The following is a 19,181-nucleotide window of genomic DNA, read 5'->3' on the forward strand; positions in this document are numbered from 1 at the left end:
TTCACCTCACCGAAGCTTCAGATGGATTTAAACACACTTTGAGGGGCGTTTGAAGTAAAGGCATCACTGTGCAGAGCCTGTAGCGTTAACTAGTCCCAGGCTGTGCCTCTTATGTTTACCCTACTGTAACTCTCATGTGTCGCACTGTTTGAGAACTGCAAGCCGAGACTAGCTGCAACATGGATCATGAGCCAGCAGAGACGATTTACTTTTCAGGACATAATCATTACTTCAGTTACATTAGCAACGTTTTGTCCCTGAGCCAGTGCTACAAATTGTCTAATAGCTGCTCAAGTCTCCATAAGGACAAATATGTGATTTAACTTGTCAAATGGTGCGAGACGACATGGACAGCTTTCATCCACAATTACTTTCGGTCTGGGTAATTCTGTGTCTTGAAATATCCCTGAGCAATGGCATTTCTAAAATAGCTCTCAAAACTACTTGATGGCCATTTCCATAATGGCTCAATCATCTCATTTGTATATGCATTTTTATTGAAAAGCTCCACTGATGGCCGAATATTGGCAATGTGTCCAAAAAAAAAAAAAAAAAAGAGAGAGAAAGGATGCAACCTGTAATGTTGGGATCTTATTTTCACGTATTAAAGCAACATTGTTTAATTTAATTTTTTTTTTATTTATTTTACATCCAATAATGTTACTTTTGACAAAATTAATGGAAGAGCGTTGCCATTTCTCTACTAGTAAACACTGAGCTGCCTGCTCTTTATCTACCAGCATCAGGACAAATGTCAACAAGGCAAAAAGGGACACAACAAACTGAAAACCAAACAAATCTCAGATGAATTGTTACATCCGTGGCAGCCACTAATTAGGAGTCCAAAGAAACCAATCATACACTGTTGCATGCACACAGAGCTGTCTATTGAACAGCAGCATTTAAATCTAACCTCTCTAGCACTCTGCATATTTCAGACTTCAATCTATTTAAAAAATATCCATAGACTGATGTGATATGTAGACATTATTTACAGGTTTGTTTGTTTGTTTTTTTTTTTAGTAAGGCATGCCATTATTCAAAAGAGCTTGCCAAGTTGTGATGTGAATTCCTCCCGTTACCTTTGCAATGCAGAGCACACAACGAAAGAGGGAGGAATTCACTTTTTATTATGCAGTCACAGAGCAAACAAGCCTCTTCCTCTGTGCTCAAATAAAGGTCAGTGAGATTCCGAGCTTGTGAAATGATGAGAAATTATTTTCAAAGCCTGTGCTTCTATGTCGCTCCGAAAAATGTGAGAAATTTTTACATAAAGATTGTACTTCAACTGAGAGTTTGCAAACAGACAAAAGAACTGCTTTTGTTAACATTTGAGTGCAGATTCAAAGCGGAGAAGTAGGTGTGAAACTCAGAGTTCTGGCACTGATGCTACACATACATACTGACACATTTGAGGGTGAAATCATTGGCCCACTTCGGGCATTTGTGTGCATGTATTCACTGATATTCTACCTTTGTTGTCTGCAAATATTTTATACACATTTTACACAATCTACGATTTTAACAGGTTGGTTCGCTTTGTCGGCATAAGTTTGCATACATTACAAAAAGTACATTCATCTAACTATCAATGTTTTGTTACGCTAGCTTTGGTTCATATGAGACATCTTTAGATCATTACAGTGTTAGAAAATCAGATGGAACAAATGAAAACAGCCTGTTTTGGAGGAGGGTGCGTGTCCCTGCTTGATGAACACAGTGAAACATGTCCAATATTGTCAGTGGCACCTAAGGTCGTACATAGACAGCTAAAGTGCAGAGGCTTTTTTTCAAAATAATACAACAATGAATGAACAAAGACATACTATCAACTGAGGGCAGGATGAATTTTCACACAGCGAACTTTCCGCTGGTGAAATAATAGATGTTTTGCCACCACCCAGTGGTGAAACCCAGTACAGAGTCATAGATGGCAAATTTTTTAGGGTGGATTTGAACTCCAAGCTCAAAAAGCTCCATTATCCCTCATAACATACCTACTTTAGACTTTTTGAAGGAAGAAAAACAAAAAGGATATTAATGGCTCTCACAAAATTAAATCCCAAATGATCCAAAAAATGTCAAATAGTTGAGGTTTTTACTTTATGCCCCTATTGATCCTTTTCCTTTAATATAAAGTATATTCTTAATGGAAAAAAAGAATTCAAGAGGAAATACGGAACAAAGTTAAAGTTCATGTTGTAAAAAAAAAAATAGTACTACACTGACATCAGTCACCATGACAAGGGATCCATTGACTTGGTGCTTGGCGATTTAATTTATATGGCGCATAGAATTCAGTAGCTACCTTGAGTAACGGACTTATTGATGCTTGGTTTCAAAACACCAGAGTAAGGCAATCAGATGTGGTGTGGCTGTTTGTGCATGCTCGTGCATGAATTATTTCTTTGTCAATGCATATGTCCAGTCCTGCATCCTGACCATATCTGCAGTTTATGATTCAAAACATAAAAATAAAGTTTGTCCATACTGCTCGCATCAAGCCTCCTCCTGTCAAGAATACATCTGCTGGCTTGTAGTTTTTAAAGAGGAATCCATTAGAGTACACAGAGTAGATTCAATGTTTGTTGACATCAAGTGTCAGTCCTTTAAAAATGGAAGAGGAGGCAGTGCAAAAAAAAAAAGAAAAAAAAAAAAGATCACAAATCACACCAAACTGTCTTTCATGACACCCAGCTGACCCTCCATGTGATGTATTTTCCCAACATCCTCTACAGTTAGGATGTTTCTGGAGCTGGGTTTGTTTAAGTGCCATGCTCAGGACCATTTCAACAGTCTGTGGGCATCCCTTTTAGAGCAAACAGACCTGTGGCATCGGCATGACCTGCTGCCCCGGCTCAGACATAAATGCCCTCTGGGTTGAGGCTGGAGGAGATGGTGTTCTGAAGAGCACGAAGGTCACTGGGTAAGAGACGTGAGGAGCCACGTCTGGTCAGAGAGCCGGACTCCATGTCTGGAACAGGATTGTTTAAAAGCCAAACACAACATTGATTTCCCAAGTTATACAGCATGACGGATATCAGCACACTTCATTTTTATGATTTCAGTCACTGTTATTTCAAAGATGTGCTACATTAATACTGATGGCAAAAGTTGCCATTGGTGCTTTGTGCAGACATGTCAAACACAAACTCACAGCAAACCATTCTGGATGGTCTGGATTTTTCCTTTTTAGAAAATGGAAGATTTTCTTTTTGACTTGCTGTGAAACTCTTACAGCATTTCATGGCTGCTGATTTGCTCCATGTAATAGGGTTTTAGACTTAAGCTGCCAGGGCACAACAGTTGTTGTCTAACCTGCAAGTCTCAGAGTGACCACGAGGTGGCGACCTGGCCATTGTTTCTCTGTTTTTACACATGAAAAAAACACTTAAAGTGAATTTGAGCAAGATGATGCAACAATGGTAAGTCATGAAGACTGCTGGTGTGTACCTGGATACGTGTGTGTGTACGTGCCATTGTCGTTCTCTCCTGTAGGTTGAGCAGGCAGCACAGTGACCTTGGTGCCAGTTTGCTGAATGAACTGCTGCAGGTTGACTTGTCGTAGCTCTTTTGTCAGCTGTTCCAGCTCCTGTTCCTTTTCCTGTGGAGGGAAAAAAGCAAACAAACAAAAAACCCATTACAACAAAGTCACGCCTGTGCATGGGGGCTGACATAAGGTGCAGAAATCACATCCCACAATCCACCTATCAGTAACTTAGCTTTAGATTTAAGCTTACAGACACTAGTGTAGGTATATAGGTAACTGCTGAAATCCTAATTTGCATCTTGCTTCTTCTAAACAGAGATGGATTTAAAATGTGAAAATCAATTGGGTATAGTACTCTGGATCTGTATCCAGAAGTTAAAGCCCAGTTGAGGCAGCTGAAGAGAAGACTTAGCTCCCAGATGGTTACGCAACCGCAGCCAAAGGATTGTGTACTTATTCAGGCCCCTCTCTAATCAGGCTGAGAATGCCGCAATATTCTTCCTCCCTTTCCCTTCTCATTACTTCACGCTTCCCACCCCCTGCTGGACCTCGCCTATACACAGTGATCTTCAACTCATACTAGGATGCATGTATCTGCTGCACAACCCTGCAAGCCAGAGATTAAACTACGCTTCACTGCCCACCACTTAATGAGCTTAAATTTCTATGGTTCCACCTGTTTACCAGGGACTCAAACTTTTTAATTAGCACTTTTAATACATTTTCTAAAGTCAAACTTCTACAGTGTCCTCCAGAAACACTGAGACAACCCATATTCTTTTTTGTAAACTACCAAGGTTGTGTCACATTCTGGGCAATGTTGAGTTTGTGTTGGTAAAAATAATAAAATAAATTGTACTAAACAGAAGAATCCCAGCTGACCTGTAATCTCTTGCCTGACTGGCCAAGTGAGCGCTCCAACGCCCTGCAGCTGCTCTCCAGTCGTGCTGTTTGCTGGCTCTGGACTTCCAGCTCCGACCTCACTTTCTCCAGCTGGACCTGCACCTGAAATCCAGAGAGGAAGAAGTGAAGAGTGAAAGCCAGAGCTCACTGCAACTTCTTAGAGGGGATGAGCAAAAAGGAAACTAATCCTCAAACATGTAGGAGGATTTTTTTTTATGATTGAGTGTGTTTTCAAGTTGAGGATTTGAGAAACTGAGAAAAAGGCAGGTATTTTGAGCTGTAGTCATCTTATAATGGAAAGATGAAGAAAAAAAAAACTTTTTAGTTATGTACTTTGGGGAAATGGCCCATTATTCCGGTGTTAGAAGACATAATTGGTCTCTGCTAATTCTTTCATTTACAATCAAATGAGCAGATTTCATTTCCCAACCGCATGAACCTCTGAAGGGGTCAAGTGATTTCTAAGAGGCGATACTGATTGGTTTTTCATCAAGAGGAAATTTAAAAAGATTTAGCTAAATGTTCCGTATGGCACTGAATCTTCTGTTTCACCCTCTGTTATTGCTGATTCTGTGACGTGAACGTTGTCGTGAGTGTTTTGAAAACTAAGCAAAAACCAAAGAAAGCAGTCCTTTACCTCGTTCTCATTGACCTTCTGGTGGAGCTCGGCCTCCTGCTGCAGCCGTTCCTGCTCCAGGCCTGTTTCCATGTTCTCCACAGCATGACAAAAAAAAAAAAAAAGATCTTAGGGACCCAACAAAGGAAAAAAGCACTGACACTTTCCCTGCTTTTTATGAATCCAGTGAGAACAGGGAGCGTCTTAGATGCCAAGCTCACCTGTATGCGCACAAAGTACTCTGAAAGCTTGGCCTCACATTCACGAATGCGACCCTGCAGCTCAGCCAGCTGCTGCCGGAACTGCCGCTCGCTCTCCTGCTCGATCTGCAGCTCATTGTGCCAGAACTCTTCCTCCTCGATCTCAGCATCATTCCTCCTCACCTGCTGCTCCACAAGCAGCAGCTCCTCCTCCAGATTTTCTCTCTGGTGACAAAAATTAAGATCACAAACGTTTAAAAGACATGAACATTTAGTTTCCAATATTTCTAGGCAACAGCCGTGGCAGCTTTGGGGTTTCCTCACTTCGTTGGCCTTGCAAGCAGCTTCCTCCCATTCTCCCAGCTCGGCCTCACAGCCCAGCAGACGGCTCTCCAGAGCCTGGAGTTTGTCCTTCTGCAGCTGCACCAGGCGGCTCAGCTCTCTGGCAGGACTCCCAGGTACAGATGCTTCTCCAACACCTCCAGCCCTGCTCAGGTTCAGGCTCACACTGTGCTGTTGCAGCTGTTTGGCTGTACGGATGGATGGATGGATGGATGGATAGGTAGGGTAAGTAGGCTAATCAGTAAAGGAAAGAAATTGCCGGTGGCACCAGTAAGTAATAATACTGGACACGAAAAGTGAACTATCTACCTTCAGCATCTTTGCTTCTTCCAAATATCTCTCGCAGACTCTTGGCCCCCCCAGTAAAGGTCAGAGACTTTCGTTTGGGTTCTCTTCGTTTAAGCGAGCGGTCCGTCCCTGATGGGCGGAGCTTGGCCAGAGGTGGGAGGCTCTGGCGGTAGAAGCCACGCTCCGGGACCCGAGCCTGCCTGTCAGAGGTGGGCCGCTCGCTGACAGAGGGGCCGGTTCGTTGGAGGATGAGCTGCACGTCGCTGGCGTACTGACCCCACTTGTTGAGGGACACCACCGGGTTTTCATGTGGAGCCAGGTGACGCTCTGTTTCCCGCCATTTCTCGATCAGTGTATATCGTCCGGTACGTCCTGGGGGGGAAAAACAAAAAACAAAACGGCTAAATATTTAATATTATCAGGATAAACAAAAAAGGATAAATCCAGTATTCAGGGACTTTAGTGCCATTAACTGACAGCAATAGCACATGATGGGTTCCAGATCTGCTTCAGGTCCAGACACTTCCCTGTGCACTGTCACCTGGTTTGTTTATAAATGCACTTTGGAGAACATTAATTCCTGTTCTGTCCTTTGATCAAACACCAACACAGAGTTCTCAAGGAGCCTTTTAAGACCCTGATGGCCCCTGGGTCTTACATAATGCTAGGTACCTTTTTCCACTGGACTTCCTGCCAGATTACACATTAAAGGATTAATTCAGTGATGGCAGCTGCTGAGTGACTTTGGTGAGACAGCAATCGTTATGACACACAAAGAAAATTATTCCAAATGCAGTGAGATAGACACGATAGATATGAGAGAGAGGCCTGGTATTGATCAGGAAGTAATGTTAACATATGATCAGTAAAACAGCCAACAACAAGTTGGATTTGACGATATTTTTGTGTTGAAAATGTTTCCTATCTCAGTGAATTTCTCAGAATAATGGGCTGAAATCAACAGTGATGCCTTTTATTGACTCCTCATTTGTAGTTGGTGATGCCTTCTTCTTGTAGGTACCTCTGACCTGCGGTATTCCTCAAGGATCTATTGTTGGCACTGATTGCTTCAGCATTGGCCACAAATACACACTTCACTTTTATTATACAAATGACACAATGTTTATGGCTGCTAAACAGAGAAAATACTAAACTGATAGGGGCAAGGTTCTTGACAAGGTTGTGTTTTGTCACAATGGCTAACATTTTTTACATTTCTTAATTGCTGCAGCACAATTAGAAAATGTTACACATTTGGGTTGACACATTCATTGTAGACTTTCCTCTAAACTATCCTGTCATAGACGGTTTTGCAAAAAGAGAAGGAGGAGGGCTTAATATGCGTTGTGGTCCAATCAAATGCACAAATCTCAGTTCACTGAATTCTTTTACAACTCTCCCACGCTCGCCCAGCATTGGCCGACTCAAAGGACTCTGCCAGTGCTTGTTGAAAGAACTTTACAGTGGGAAAATTCAACTCAAACAGTGACTGTGTTGGGAAAAAGGACTAGGATCAATAGTTCACAGCTCTCTCTCTCTCTCTCTCTCACTCTCTCTGTGTTTGTGTGTGCTTGCATTCCTGTCTGCATGCATGTAGATAAGCGCTAAACACTGCCCATTGCACCCTCACCCTCATTTTGCACAGTAAGGGTCCTTGTAAAAGAGGCACATTCATCACTACAGCCATTCACATCAAAGTGCACTGGCCTGGACAAAAGGCAGAGGGAAATACAAAGGACACTGAATGCTATAACTCCTGCTACACTGTCACTGTGAGAGAGATGCAAACGTCTTTGCTCAAAGGGGAAAAAAAAAAAAAAAAAAATCCATTAATGGGATTTGTGATAAATCTGTCTGTTTTTTTAAAGACAGTGCACCTCTCTCTGTGTACAAACATCATAATCTCATGGTCCTGGACACATAACATTTCATGGACCCTCCAGTCAGTTCAGTGTCTAAAAAACAGGGTGTTCTTTTATTTCTCTCAGGTTTTTCTTGTTTTATATTATGTTTTGTGAATATCACTTCCTTCCTTCAAGTTGCAATTCATTTTAATGCAATTGATCATCTCCAGTACGTATAAACCTAACTGGCAAATATTGGACAGAATGTCCCTGTAGAGAATTAAATAGGCCACAATCTAATTTAGCTGACTTTGCATGACATTTCATCTCATTGCATTAAATAACTGAGCTCTGTCAGTATTTCATCTGACTGCGAATTCTCCTTCAAGAAACTAATCATTCTTCTCACTTACGGTTCACATTTGCTCAGCTTCAGACGTGTGCCACCTGTGAACAGGGCAGATAAACCTTCTGTTTTTCATACCCTACGAAGGATATTTTCTTATCTTACCAATGGCTTGTGCCAAAGCAATGACCACTTCCTGGCATGTGGTGAACTCCGTGACCCCGCACACGATTCGCTGCACTCCGTCCACCCAGACTTTGAGCTCCATGGCCTTCATCCAGAGGCCCTCATTCCTCCACATCACAAGGGGGTTCTAACAAAGACTTAGTGTCCATCCTAGAATAAAAAAAAATAAGTAAAAATTCAATCCTTCTGTTGAAGATGATATTTTTACAATGGGACATAGGGATAGAAGTATAATGTGAAAGTTGCTTACGGTGAAAACCTCAAAGACTCAGTGGTAACTGTCCGGAGAGCTGTAGCATCTGGTAGCTGCTTTTGTTTTTATTTTTGCAGTTTTTGCATTAGTTTGGTTCATTCCCATCGCTCTCTACTTTGTTTTTGGTCACAAAGCTCAATAAAACATACATATAAAAAAAAAAAAAAAAAAAAGCTAGCTGTAAGCACTAAAGAGCAGACATGACGTGATCAAAGTGGAACATTTAACACCTATAGAGGAGATTGGTGGAGACCAAACCAGAGCTAAATTGACAGTAAATATCAGTCTCCAGTTTCAGTTTGTCGTGTTTCAAATTTCTATTTGACGTAGCAAGCAAGAATAAGTGAAGATGTTGATGTAAACATACAGCAGATCATTGTGCTGGTGACGCAAGTTCCCTGTATACCAACAACTTAACAACTTAAAACACTTAAAACCCCAGCGGCTTCCTGTTGTGCTGCTGATTGAGTATTGCAACAATCCACGTGTTGTGCTGCAACTGCATCTGTCTGGCAGGCCTCATTCGACATATTTTTCATTCACTGGTGTCGGTGGAGGAACACAGTGGTTGCGTGCACGCAGAACGAGAGCCATTTCAAACTGCTGACACAAGCACCTCAACAGCGAGGCAGTCATTACAAACCTGGCAAGGCCACAGCAGCAGGCCAGAGCAACAGAGCAGTGAAGGACCAGATGCCTAATGCTCAGACTTTTGCACCCTACTGAGCAGCAGCCTCCCTTCTTCCTGACTGGCCCATCAGCTCTGCTGTGATCCTTGTCCTTCATATTGCTCGAAGCTTCCCTTAACAATCGAGCCGCCCTCCATCTTCATTACAGCTGGAACGGGACTTCCACCTCCTGCAATGTTCCTACTGCTTCCCCTCAAGGCCTTCTCCTACAGGGTCTCAATTACATTGCACACTCGTCTGCACTGGAGGCATCTGGCGAGGGCAAGGGCTGCATTTGACGTGGAGCAGGACAATTTGTAAATGCAGACAGAAACGGCAGGATGTATTTGAACCCAGACACCTGTTACAGCCCAGGGAAAGAGAGCATTAGCATGAACAGAGGCAGGGGACGGTGGAGGGACAGATGGGTAAACGCGGGTGGACTTTGTTTCATTCACCTTGTTAGAGGAGAATGAAACAAAGTGAAGGTCGGGCTAGTCTGAAGAAAGACTGGAAACACTTTAGGAGGAATGATGAAAGCATATGCTAATGAACATGTAGCTCCCAAGATGCAGCATAAAACAGATTAATAGTCTGCAGTGAAACTACTGTGCTGTTGGTTTCTGATCTAACCACCAGATGCCCAGATAAGATTTGACTTTAACAAAAAAAAAAAAAAAAAAAAAATATCAACAACTATTTCTAACTTGGGCATAATGTTTCTTAGGAAAAACTTGTCTTAAGTAGTTTATGTACAGTTTGTTGACAAAAAGTTCTCTGACATGGTTTCATAACACACAGCATCCAAACTGATGAGGTGATGACAACTGACATTTTCACAGCTGCAGTCGACATGTTGCAATACTGTGTTTATTCAAAGAGGGGCGATATCCAGACCCAGATGGGGGTTTTTCCGGGAGGAAGAGCCAGTTGGCACAAGTGTGTAAACCTGCTCTCTGGAACGCTTCTGAATACACACAAACACACACATTTGCTGCACATCCATGCAAGAAGTCGTACTGAAGTGTCTCACTCTGCTCTGATATAATTTTCATAGTCCTGTAATTTGAGCAGAATTAATTTTCATGCCATTCAAGTTCAAATAAATACTGAGCCCATCTTCTCCAGACTACAAGCCATATTTTACACTAAAGTAATAGTTTAGTTAAAAAAAAAAAAAAAAGACTGTGCAGCTCAACTGCTGAGGAATGTGGAAAGAACACATATAGAAGGAGAAGACGTTAGGTCAAGACTGGAAACAACGCGACACCAAATATCTACAGTTACTTTCTTTCCTTGACTCGTTCCCATCGGTTCCTTGACACAAACAGCACAGCATCTGCAAGGAGGCTTTCATTATAAGCAGGTGCAATTTAGGTGCTGAGAACGTCTATCGGTTCATAAGCTTTCATCCTTTTCATCGCTACAGAGATGCTCTCCTTTGGTGAGTCCAATGAAAATCTCAATCTCGCAGCATTGAGCTACAGTGAACAGGATACAGAAGCTGTGATTATTGATGTCAAACTAATTGAATTTCTTGCTCAGCAGCTCAAAACGACATCACCTTTGAAGTCTGAGCCTCGATTTTCTTTACCCTTCTCTTCGCAACCTCCAACACTTCAATCATTAGGATACCTGCCATGTCTCATCCACCTCTGCTGCTTCCCCCACCAGACCCTTTATTGCTGTTGCTGCGCTCCTTTTTCATCATACTATTTCCACATGCTCTCTGGTTACGTCTTTGATCTAAATCACAGTTTCTTTGAAGCCCCCCCTGCCTCCACAGTGTGAATAAATAAATCATATGGGCTACATGGAGTGTACATACAAAATTAGTATGCTGCGACATGTGCCTTTCTATTTTGGTCCGGCTTCACTTTACAGTGTATATTTCCTTATTAAGTATCCGGCCCTGTTCACTGAGATACATTTTCATGGCGATTAAGCTCAGGCCCCGTGAAAAAGGTGCCTTATCTGTTGGAATTTCCTTTCCTATTAGTCACAGTTAATAAAAAGTCTCTCAATGCACGACATTCCCGCTTCACTTATTAATCTATTCATAGAAAATACAGGATGGGAGACACATGCATCCTTCAACATATTCAGCCTTGATGTTTGGCTCATGAACGACATGAGCTTATAGGAAATGATATCATCATCCTGATCCAGACACAGGAAGTAAGCTGCCAGAGATAATGGAAGGAGTTCAGTTATTTGCAATGTTACAAATCTCATTAGGGTTTAAATGACGTTGTCTTTGTTGGTTTTGATTCTCTGCCCCTCTGCATCTGTCCACCATGCTGTGTGACAAAACTGAACTATAGCACTGGCCCAGTGGTGTGAAATTACACAATGCACCCAATGTCTGTTAGATTATGTAACGTTTTCCCATTGTTTTGGATCTGATGGCCGCCACATTTGTTAAGCATTACCCCTAAAAGTAAAGGGCTACGAAGGCAGAGATGTATCCATGTTCATTTTGGTTGTGTTGGCGCGATGGAAAGGGGAGAGGAAAGGTTGCTGCCTTTAGTTAATACGAATGAACAACTTTTACTGCAACCATTCAGATTTCAGACATAGTGTTAGAGTAGCGCTGTGTGGGCCGTGAATGGGCTAAACTTAGTTGTGACTTCGGTCTTCAGCCTCCCCTGAAGTTTCATTCTCAGGATGCCACAGAAAGGCAGAGTTAGGGAGGGGACACAGAGTGGCGAGTCACTGTTGCTTATTTCCGTTTCCACTTACACTGATGTAGTTGAACAGTTGAGATGGATCAAATGCCACTGAAAGCTCCTTAAATCTCTGAGATGAGCATTAAAAAGATATTCTCATGGGAAAATGTAAAGAAAGCTCGTAACACAACACAAACAAAACACCTGGGGTTAAATGCAAAATACCAGACTAGGAGTTCATTTCCTGTCTTGCTCAGCTTGATGCTTTCAGTCTACCGCTAAATTAAAGTTTAACAGACTCATTGATTGGCTTTGAACCTCTGACCTCTGCTCATTTCCCCAACACCTTGCCAACAAGCAGAATATTGTTGCCAGGGGGGAAAAAGTCTCAATTAACTCTCAAAGTTGCTGCTACCTGTCAGATAAAAGCAGTACATTACTGCATATTCTCAAAAACACACTGTCAGTGATGGTAATCACTCGTGAACACTAGTTCTTGTAGATGTGATGAGTTTGGAGCAGCTCAACAACAGACGATGATGCAATCAGGGGCTAATTTTCAAAGTAACAAGGAGGCAGTGGCAGCAGTAGGGGGGTCCACTGGGGAAAAAAAAAAGTGCTGTACAGACAAAAGATCATGCAGGATGCGTGTGTGTGTGTGTGTGTGTGTGTGTGTGTGTGTGTGTGTGTGTGTGAGCCCTCATGGCTAACAGCATGACTGGATGCAAACAATCCCTCACCATGGCGACACAACTCTGGCTTTGTCCGAGCCTTACACAGATGACTGCATTGATTGGAGGGCACGGTCTGGGAAAGTAAACCAAACAATCGCTGACAATTAAGAGCCAACCGGTGCTTTCCCGTCACTTCCTTTCTGTCTCCTCTGAATGTGGGCTCGGGGAAACCATGGAGGTGTGCACTACAGTGGGGTTTCCCCAAATTCAGGATTGCGTGGAGTGCTGCAAAAAAAAAAAACCCTCCAAACTCATCTCCATGTATAGAACAACACCAGTTCCAACTGAAGGAATATGGTTTAGCTCACCTCCTGAAGAGGAAACTAATCTCTCCTTCCACATCACCTGAAAAACCGCACACAGCCTTAAATCAGCTGCATACGGTCAGTAAGTAGCAAATTAACAGCACTGGATTTCATGGCCACTTCTCCAGTCCGACAGTGCCACTCCTACAGCTGTGCTGCTATAGTCAGGCTAAAAATACCCACAGGAAATGCTTGTGTCAGCAGCTTTTTCTAATATAAAAAGCAAATTAAATTAGGATTTGACCCTTGTCCTCAGACATGATGCCACTTCTCTTGATGGAGCATCTTGGACACTCAGGGGATGCAGCAAAGACACTATCATGCCAATGATTGAGTTTGAGCTGGCGCACAGCTGTCTCCTCTGTCCTGCTCCGCTTCACTATCATCAGAAGATTACATGAGGGAATGCTGCTATTAATGCATTCTGCAATGAATATGAATCCACAACATTCCTGCCTCCTATATACTGAATGGCGTCGTCTGTAAGAGATTACTTCCACATCAACTTTGTCAGCTGAGCTGGCAGCAGGTGTAACGAAGGTTGCAATAAGCAGAATGAAAAGCTTCAGAGAATAATCAGACAGCACAGCTTTCCATCCCGGCGCCTGTCAGTCATCTATACTACAAGAAACAATGTAGGATTTTGCTCTAAACAACCTGGGAGGTGTTTTGCATGAACGCAACAAATGAAATGTTCAGCATACACCTCATATTGCAGCAGACGGATATTGGCCATCATTTCCTCTTCCACGTGTAGAAACAGGCTGTGTTAAACTGCTGTAAAAATGAGGAAAACTCTAAAATTCAACTCAGGGTTTTAATTTTTATTCAACTTTGTAGAGTTATTTAGAATTATTGCAATTTGTTAATATTGGGTGACACCATGCAGTCTCAAAGTTGAAACTAATCAGCAAAGACAATAAGCCTTTAAACCTGTAAGTCTTGGAGCTTAGTTGTCCTGGGGGGGGTGTCTGCTGTTAAATAGGTGACTGGATTTACTTTGTGAAAATCCATTAAATGAGAAATTTCCTCTTAACAGACCTTTATGCAAATACAGAAGATGCAAGCGAATGTACTGGAAACAATGCATTGTGAAGTCAAATGATCAGATTGAAAGAGGAGGATAAAAATAAAATGGTCTTTTCACATGTTGACTGGACCTTCACAGCTTCCCAATGGACAAGAAGTTCCCCTTAAAGCTGACTCAAGACTCAAAACGGTGCAGTACTTATTTCCCAGCATGTGATGACTCAAATTAAGTCATAGACATATTTAAATGCATACTCCATTTTTGAGATCTTCACATGATAATGCTGCTTTTTCCTTAAAAACAACAACAACAACAAAAAAAACAACATCTCCAAGCTTGTTGGAACTGGAACATTTTTGACCAAACCAAACATCTTGAAGCTCAATCATGACACAGTCATTAGGACAGTTCAACGATAGTCAAGAATTGCTCTGTAAAGGGCTTTAAGTTAATTAAATGAACTGTGCTAGAGAGATTTTTCAGTGATTTCTCATATTGGAACATGAGACGGTACATCAACAAGAAAATGCATTTCCAAAAGAAATGCACGAATGAATGAACGAACAAGCAGAAAAACCTTTCAGCGAATGCAGTTCAGGCCAAATAAACAGGTGGAGCAGCACTGGCTGTGTCCACTGTGGCCTGTGGATGAATGTTGCCCTTCCCTGAGTCACACATGGACTTCAAGGACTCATTACTCTCTACTGGAGCTGTCCGGCTGGTTTGAAGGAACTCTGATTAAAACCACTGCTGAGTGAGCTCTTATAGCACAACTCTATTAAGAGATTCATCACTGCAGGGCTCAGCAGAGCCCCCCCCCCCCACACACACACACACACAGACACACACACACACAGACACACACACACACACACAGAATGACTACACACTCACTCACTTCCTGCTGGCTCATGGATCAGGTATGTCACCATGAGGAGTATCTGTCCACTATCACAGCCTTTTAGGGAAGCAGTCTAAAAGAGCACAACATCCCTGAAGATGAAAAACCTTTAAATGAACGATGTAAAGTAAAGTTCTGCAGCTGCTGTCTGGCGCATTGACAGGCGGCCGTCCTCCGTGTTAAAGCCCCACATACCTGTCTGTCGGAGCGTCTCTCCCCGGGCTGAAATCCCACACTTCCCGCAGCATGTTCTGCGGGGCATCGTGTTTATAGAGAGCCGAGCCGAGCCGATCCTCCTCTGCCTCCCCCCCCCCCCGATGAAAGCTGCTCTCCGTCCCCGCCTCTGATCGCCCGGCTGGAGGTAAACACGCGTTCGGTCAGCCGGCCGTCGGACATCCGACACGGAGCTCCACACATCCGCCACTCCGCCCGGTGACCTGCTGCTCTGAGGGAGGGGGGGTCACGGAGCTCCTTCTAAATTACATCGGAACACAACCAGGACACCGCAAGGCATGATGGACCGGTTAAAGCTGCACTCACACCGAACCAGGAGGGGGGGTGGGGGTGTGTTTGTGTTTCCATGTGCTGCACTGGCCCACATGTGGACTTTGATTCAATCTAATGAAGTTAATAAAAGGTGTCCTGGCAGGGATCAGATGGAAAGGAGAGAAATGGAGAGCAAAAAAAAAAACAAAACAGGAAGTCTGATGGAGTCAGGAAACTCAAACATCTCCCTCAATAAGTCTATCAACGTGAACATATTTCATTTTTAAGGTTTTTTCTGAACACAGATGTCTCCCACTTCACTTCTCATCATGCATTTTGTGTTGTAGAAGTCCAACATCACATTTTCTGTCAGATGTAGAACTTAATGATCTTCACATTGTGACAAAACAATTTTTTTAAATTCACATCTGAATCCTTTCAATTCTTTATGGCAAAGCTTTCGAGCCAAGACCATGCTTTTTTAAAGCACCTTGTCATATTTTAGATGTCCCCTTCATTATTTCACATACTTCGCTCCAAAGATGCAGTCTGCCATAATAGTTGGTATCTTTGGAAAAATTGTGGTCTCCACTAGCATTAAACGCACTTCTGCAGGTTGGAGAAATGTGTGTCTGCACAACGAGTTTCACTGAAGGTTATGTGCAGAGAGGAGGAGGGGGAAGGAAAAAAAAAAAAAGGCTTGAAACAAAAACAGTTCATCCTCCCATTCCTGGCTTGTATTCAGCATCCTCAGCTTTTAGTTTCACAGCCAACAAACTTCCTTTGTTGCTGTCATTTAAAGGTTTAAAAGCCCAGACACATCAACGTGTTTCACCTGTGTGTGTTTGTCCTTATTTAGATTCCACTCAACTCTAGTGGCTTCATGTCTGCCTGCATTAATCATGACAGCTGACTTTATTGCTGAACATTGCAGAAACCCTGATGACCTTCAGCTTTTCAGAAAACCGTCATCTCAGTGTCAGCCAGCTGCTGATGTTACAATCTAGGCTCAAACTAAGAGAAGCTTTTTTTTCTGCTCAGCTTTGGACAATCAGTGACTGAATCTACATTTCACATTTTTGTCTCGCTCAGTTAAACGCAAACAAAACATATTAACACGAATCATAAAGTCATTAAACCTATAGCAGTTCTTCACTTGTTCCAGTGTTCTGGGTTCAGGCTACACTTTACTTTCAAACTTAACTCAGCATTTAATCCTCAACATATGGTTTTGGCTGTTGTGACGATCAGACCCTGAGTGATTGATGTTTTCTTTGCAGTCAGCGGTGAGAAGCTTTGACAGATGCTTTGAGGATTTAAGGCCTGGTTTGGTTATTCCTCACAAAATGAAGGCATAGGGCAGAGCAGCAACAGGCGCAGATTTGCGTGTGATGTGTGATGAAGCCTTCAAGTTAGAAATATAAAATTGCCCAATTTGTAGATTGACAAACTGTTCAAGATCCTTCACTGATGTTTTCACTTTTCTGCCCGACTGTGGGTGTGATGGATATGTTTGTCACTTTCCTGCCAGGCACAATTGTTTTAAATTTGCTCCATGCATCAGGCAGGGCAGAGGTCTCGTGAGTGAAAACACCTGTGCAGCTGTACCAGCTCTTCCTGAGGCCAAACTAAGCCTTGACTGGGTGGAAATGAAAAACATCCACCAATAGAGGAACCAGCTTTATGTAAAAAAATTCTTTGTCTCTACTGGAGATCAACGGTATTCACACCGAGTGGGCCGCTGTCTAAATGTAAAGCAGATTGATTTCTATGCTCATATCAAGTGAGAATTAAAATACTTGTAGTCCGAGCAGGTAGCATGGTCAGAACATCAGATCAGCCAGGTGATAAAACATTAACTCCTGCTGATAATCTCGACTTTCAATATTAAGTCAATACCGTTTTGTTCAATGTGGCCCATGTTCTCACTTTGGAAAGACTGATAACAATCTTAGTAATAGATTTACTCAAACCAATCCTGGACCTTCACAAACGTGAGGTCACATTCAATCTGGTCAGTCATATCGAGACAGGTGGTGCTGTCTCCTGGAGGTATGGTCCTGTAAGTCATCCAGAGCAGAAATCCTCGTCTACCCTCAAACTTTAGCTTCCTTTTCTTCCATTACATCAATTTTTAATACTTTTTGGACCTTTTGGGGGGAGGAAAGTCTCCAGGTTCCTCATGCATTTCTGGCCACCTCCTCGGTAAATTCATCTTTAACCTTCTGCTTGCTCCCCAATGTCCACATGTTGTTTGCCATCAAGTCAAAAAGTTGGCTGTTGACCCGACCTGTTATCAGGACCTACACACTTGAAACTCTTAATTCTTTTCTCAAACTCTCCGGCATGTGTTCCCTGAACCAGCTTTCTCTGTTCCAGTCACAGCACAACCTTCTTGACCCCAATCAGTTCACATGGACTGCTCTGAATTTCTAAAGCTCTCCATACTCATCGTCACTAGTCACTCCCTGGCACATCTGAGAATGTAACCGCGTACATGGTCCTTTTCTACCTGGCTGGCTGCATCTATAAGGCTTCATTTCCATCTAATGGACAGCTCGTTAGTTCCAGTAAAGTAAAATACTCCTGTTTTTTTGCTTGTGTGTGAGATTTATTTTACACACTTTTTTTTTTTTCCCCAGTTCATGTTGTTACATTTTTCAGTTTCTACCTACAGATCAGGTGATTATGTTTTTAAGCTCCGCTAAGCCTTCAGAAATGTTGCTTTGTCTAGGGAGCGACTGTCCAAGTGTTAAAACCTTTGTCCCACTTTCATCTGCCTCCTCTCTCAAGGAGAAATCTCTCTACTGAGACTGAATCGTCACAAGGATTGCTTTGTTGCTGCCAACTGATGGATGCCTATCAGACTGTTGTCTGGGCAAGTGTAGGTGTTTTTAATTAGCTGTGCTTTGACCAAGAAAGGGATTAACTTACACAGACGAAACAGAGGCAACAAAATAACCGGGCTCAAGGGGAACAGGGGTTCTTTTCAAACGGAGACCAAGGTGTGAAGCCAAAAAGGAAAGAGGCATTTACTTTGAAATGACTCCAAAACACCATAAAACCAGAAAAAAAACAAAACTAAAAGCCAGAAATGAAAAAAGAGATGGACACCCTCTCAGCCACAGAGGAAGTGTACTGGTGTAGACCGAGGCTTTTTAAAAACTAAGCTCAGCTGTAGGCAATGCCTCCTGATGAGTAACAACACCTACAGCTGAGACCCTTAACAATGGACAGCTTAAAAAAAGGGGGGACTCCGGTTTTTATATCTGCCCAAAGTCAGTTTTAAAGCAGAGACAGGATTAAGTTTGATTCAGGAGTCACTAAATAAAATGCTTATTCATATGTTTTATCTCTTTTTGGTGGTTTGGACTAAATTGGTTAGGTTTCAAATTATGTTTTTCTGCCTCTTTGACCTTCTGATGTCTAAATATAGATTTTTTTTTTCTCAATAATTTATTTTTTTGCCCTGACAGTCATTTCAAACCACTTTGGACCAAATTTAAGCTCAATTTCAAACATGTTTAAAATAATTGATGGAGCAAAGGACACAGACACATTCATACTAGTATTGTAGGAAAGGACACGTTTTGTCTAATATTTCTTTAATCCCATTTGTTTATCACACAAAATTAAATTTAAATTTCAAAGATTTTAACTTCCATAATCACTTAACTGCACTTTTTGTCACTCAGTTGAGTCTCTGTGTCTTTGGGTGGCGGTGCCAGGTACATATGAAGTGCAGCAACTTGTGCTAAATGCCACTTGGCCCTGACTTCACACAGCACAGTTAGTTTGTGATATTACTGCGAGGCACTTCATTCCAGACAAACTCAAAAGATCAGAGGAGCAAAGTCACATTTAATCCCATGAAACACCAAAAAAAAAAAAAAAAAAAAAGTTTTTGAGTGATTATGTCA

The 19,181-nt window shown here is 42.3% G+C and overlaps 1 protein-coding gene across 1 annotated transcript; it reads right to left on the bottom strand.

Moving 5' to 3' along the window:
* Positions 1 to 2,858: 2,858 nt before the first annotated feature.
* On the bottom strand, positions 2,859 to 15,078 carry rassf8b (Ras association domain family member 8b). The gene is made up of 9 exons (XM_029495445.1): positions 14,971 to 15,078; positions 8,195 to 8,365; positions 5,861 to 6,211; positions 5,534 to 5,739; positions 5,231 to 5,434; positions 5,031 to 5,105; positions 4,373 to 4,495; positions 3,454 to 3,604; positions 2,859 to 2,974 (listed from the first exon to the last, which is right to left on the bottom strand). The coding sequence occupies exons 2-9, from the start codon at positions 8,328 to 8,330 to the stop codon at positions 2,859 to 2,861; spliced, it is 1,362 nt and encodes a 453-aa protein (XP_029351305.1). The 5' UTR covers positions 8,331 to 8,365; positions 14,971 to 15,078.
* Between the last annotated feature and the right edge of the window lie 4,103 nt (positions 15,079 to 19,181).

The sequence above is a fragment of the Echeneis naucrates genome, chromosome 23 (assembly GCF_900963305.1).
Source record: "Echeneis naucrates chromosome 23, fEcheNa1.1, whole genome shotgun sequence".
NCBI classification, from domain to species: Eukaryota; Metazoa; Chordata; class Actinopteri; order Carangiformes; family Echeneidae; genus Echeneis; species Echeneis naucrates.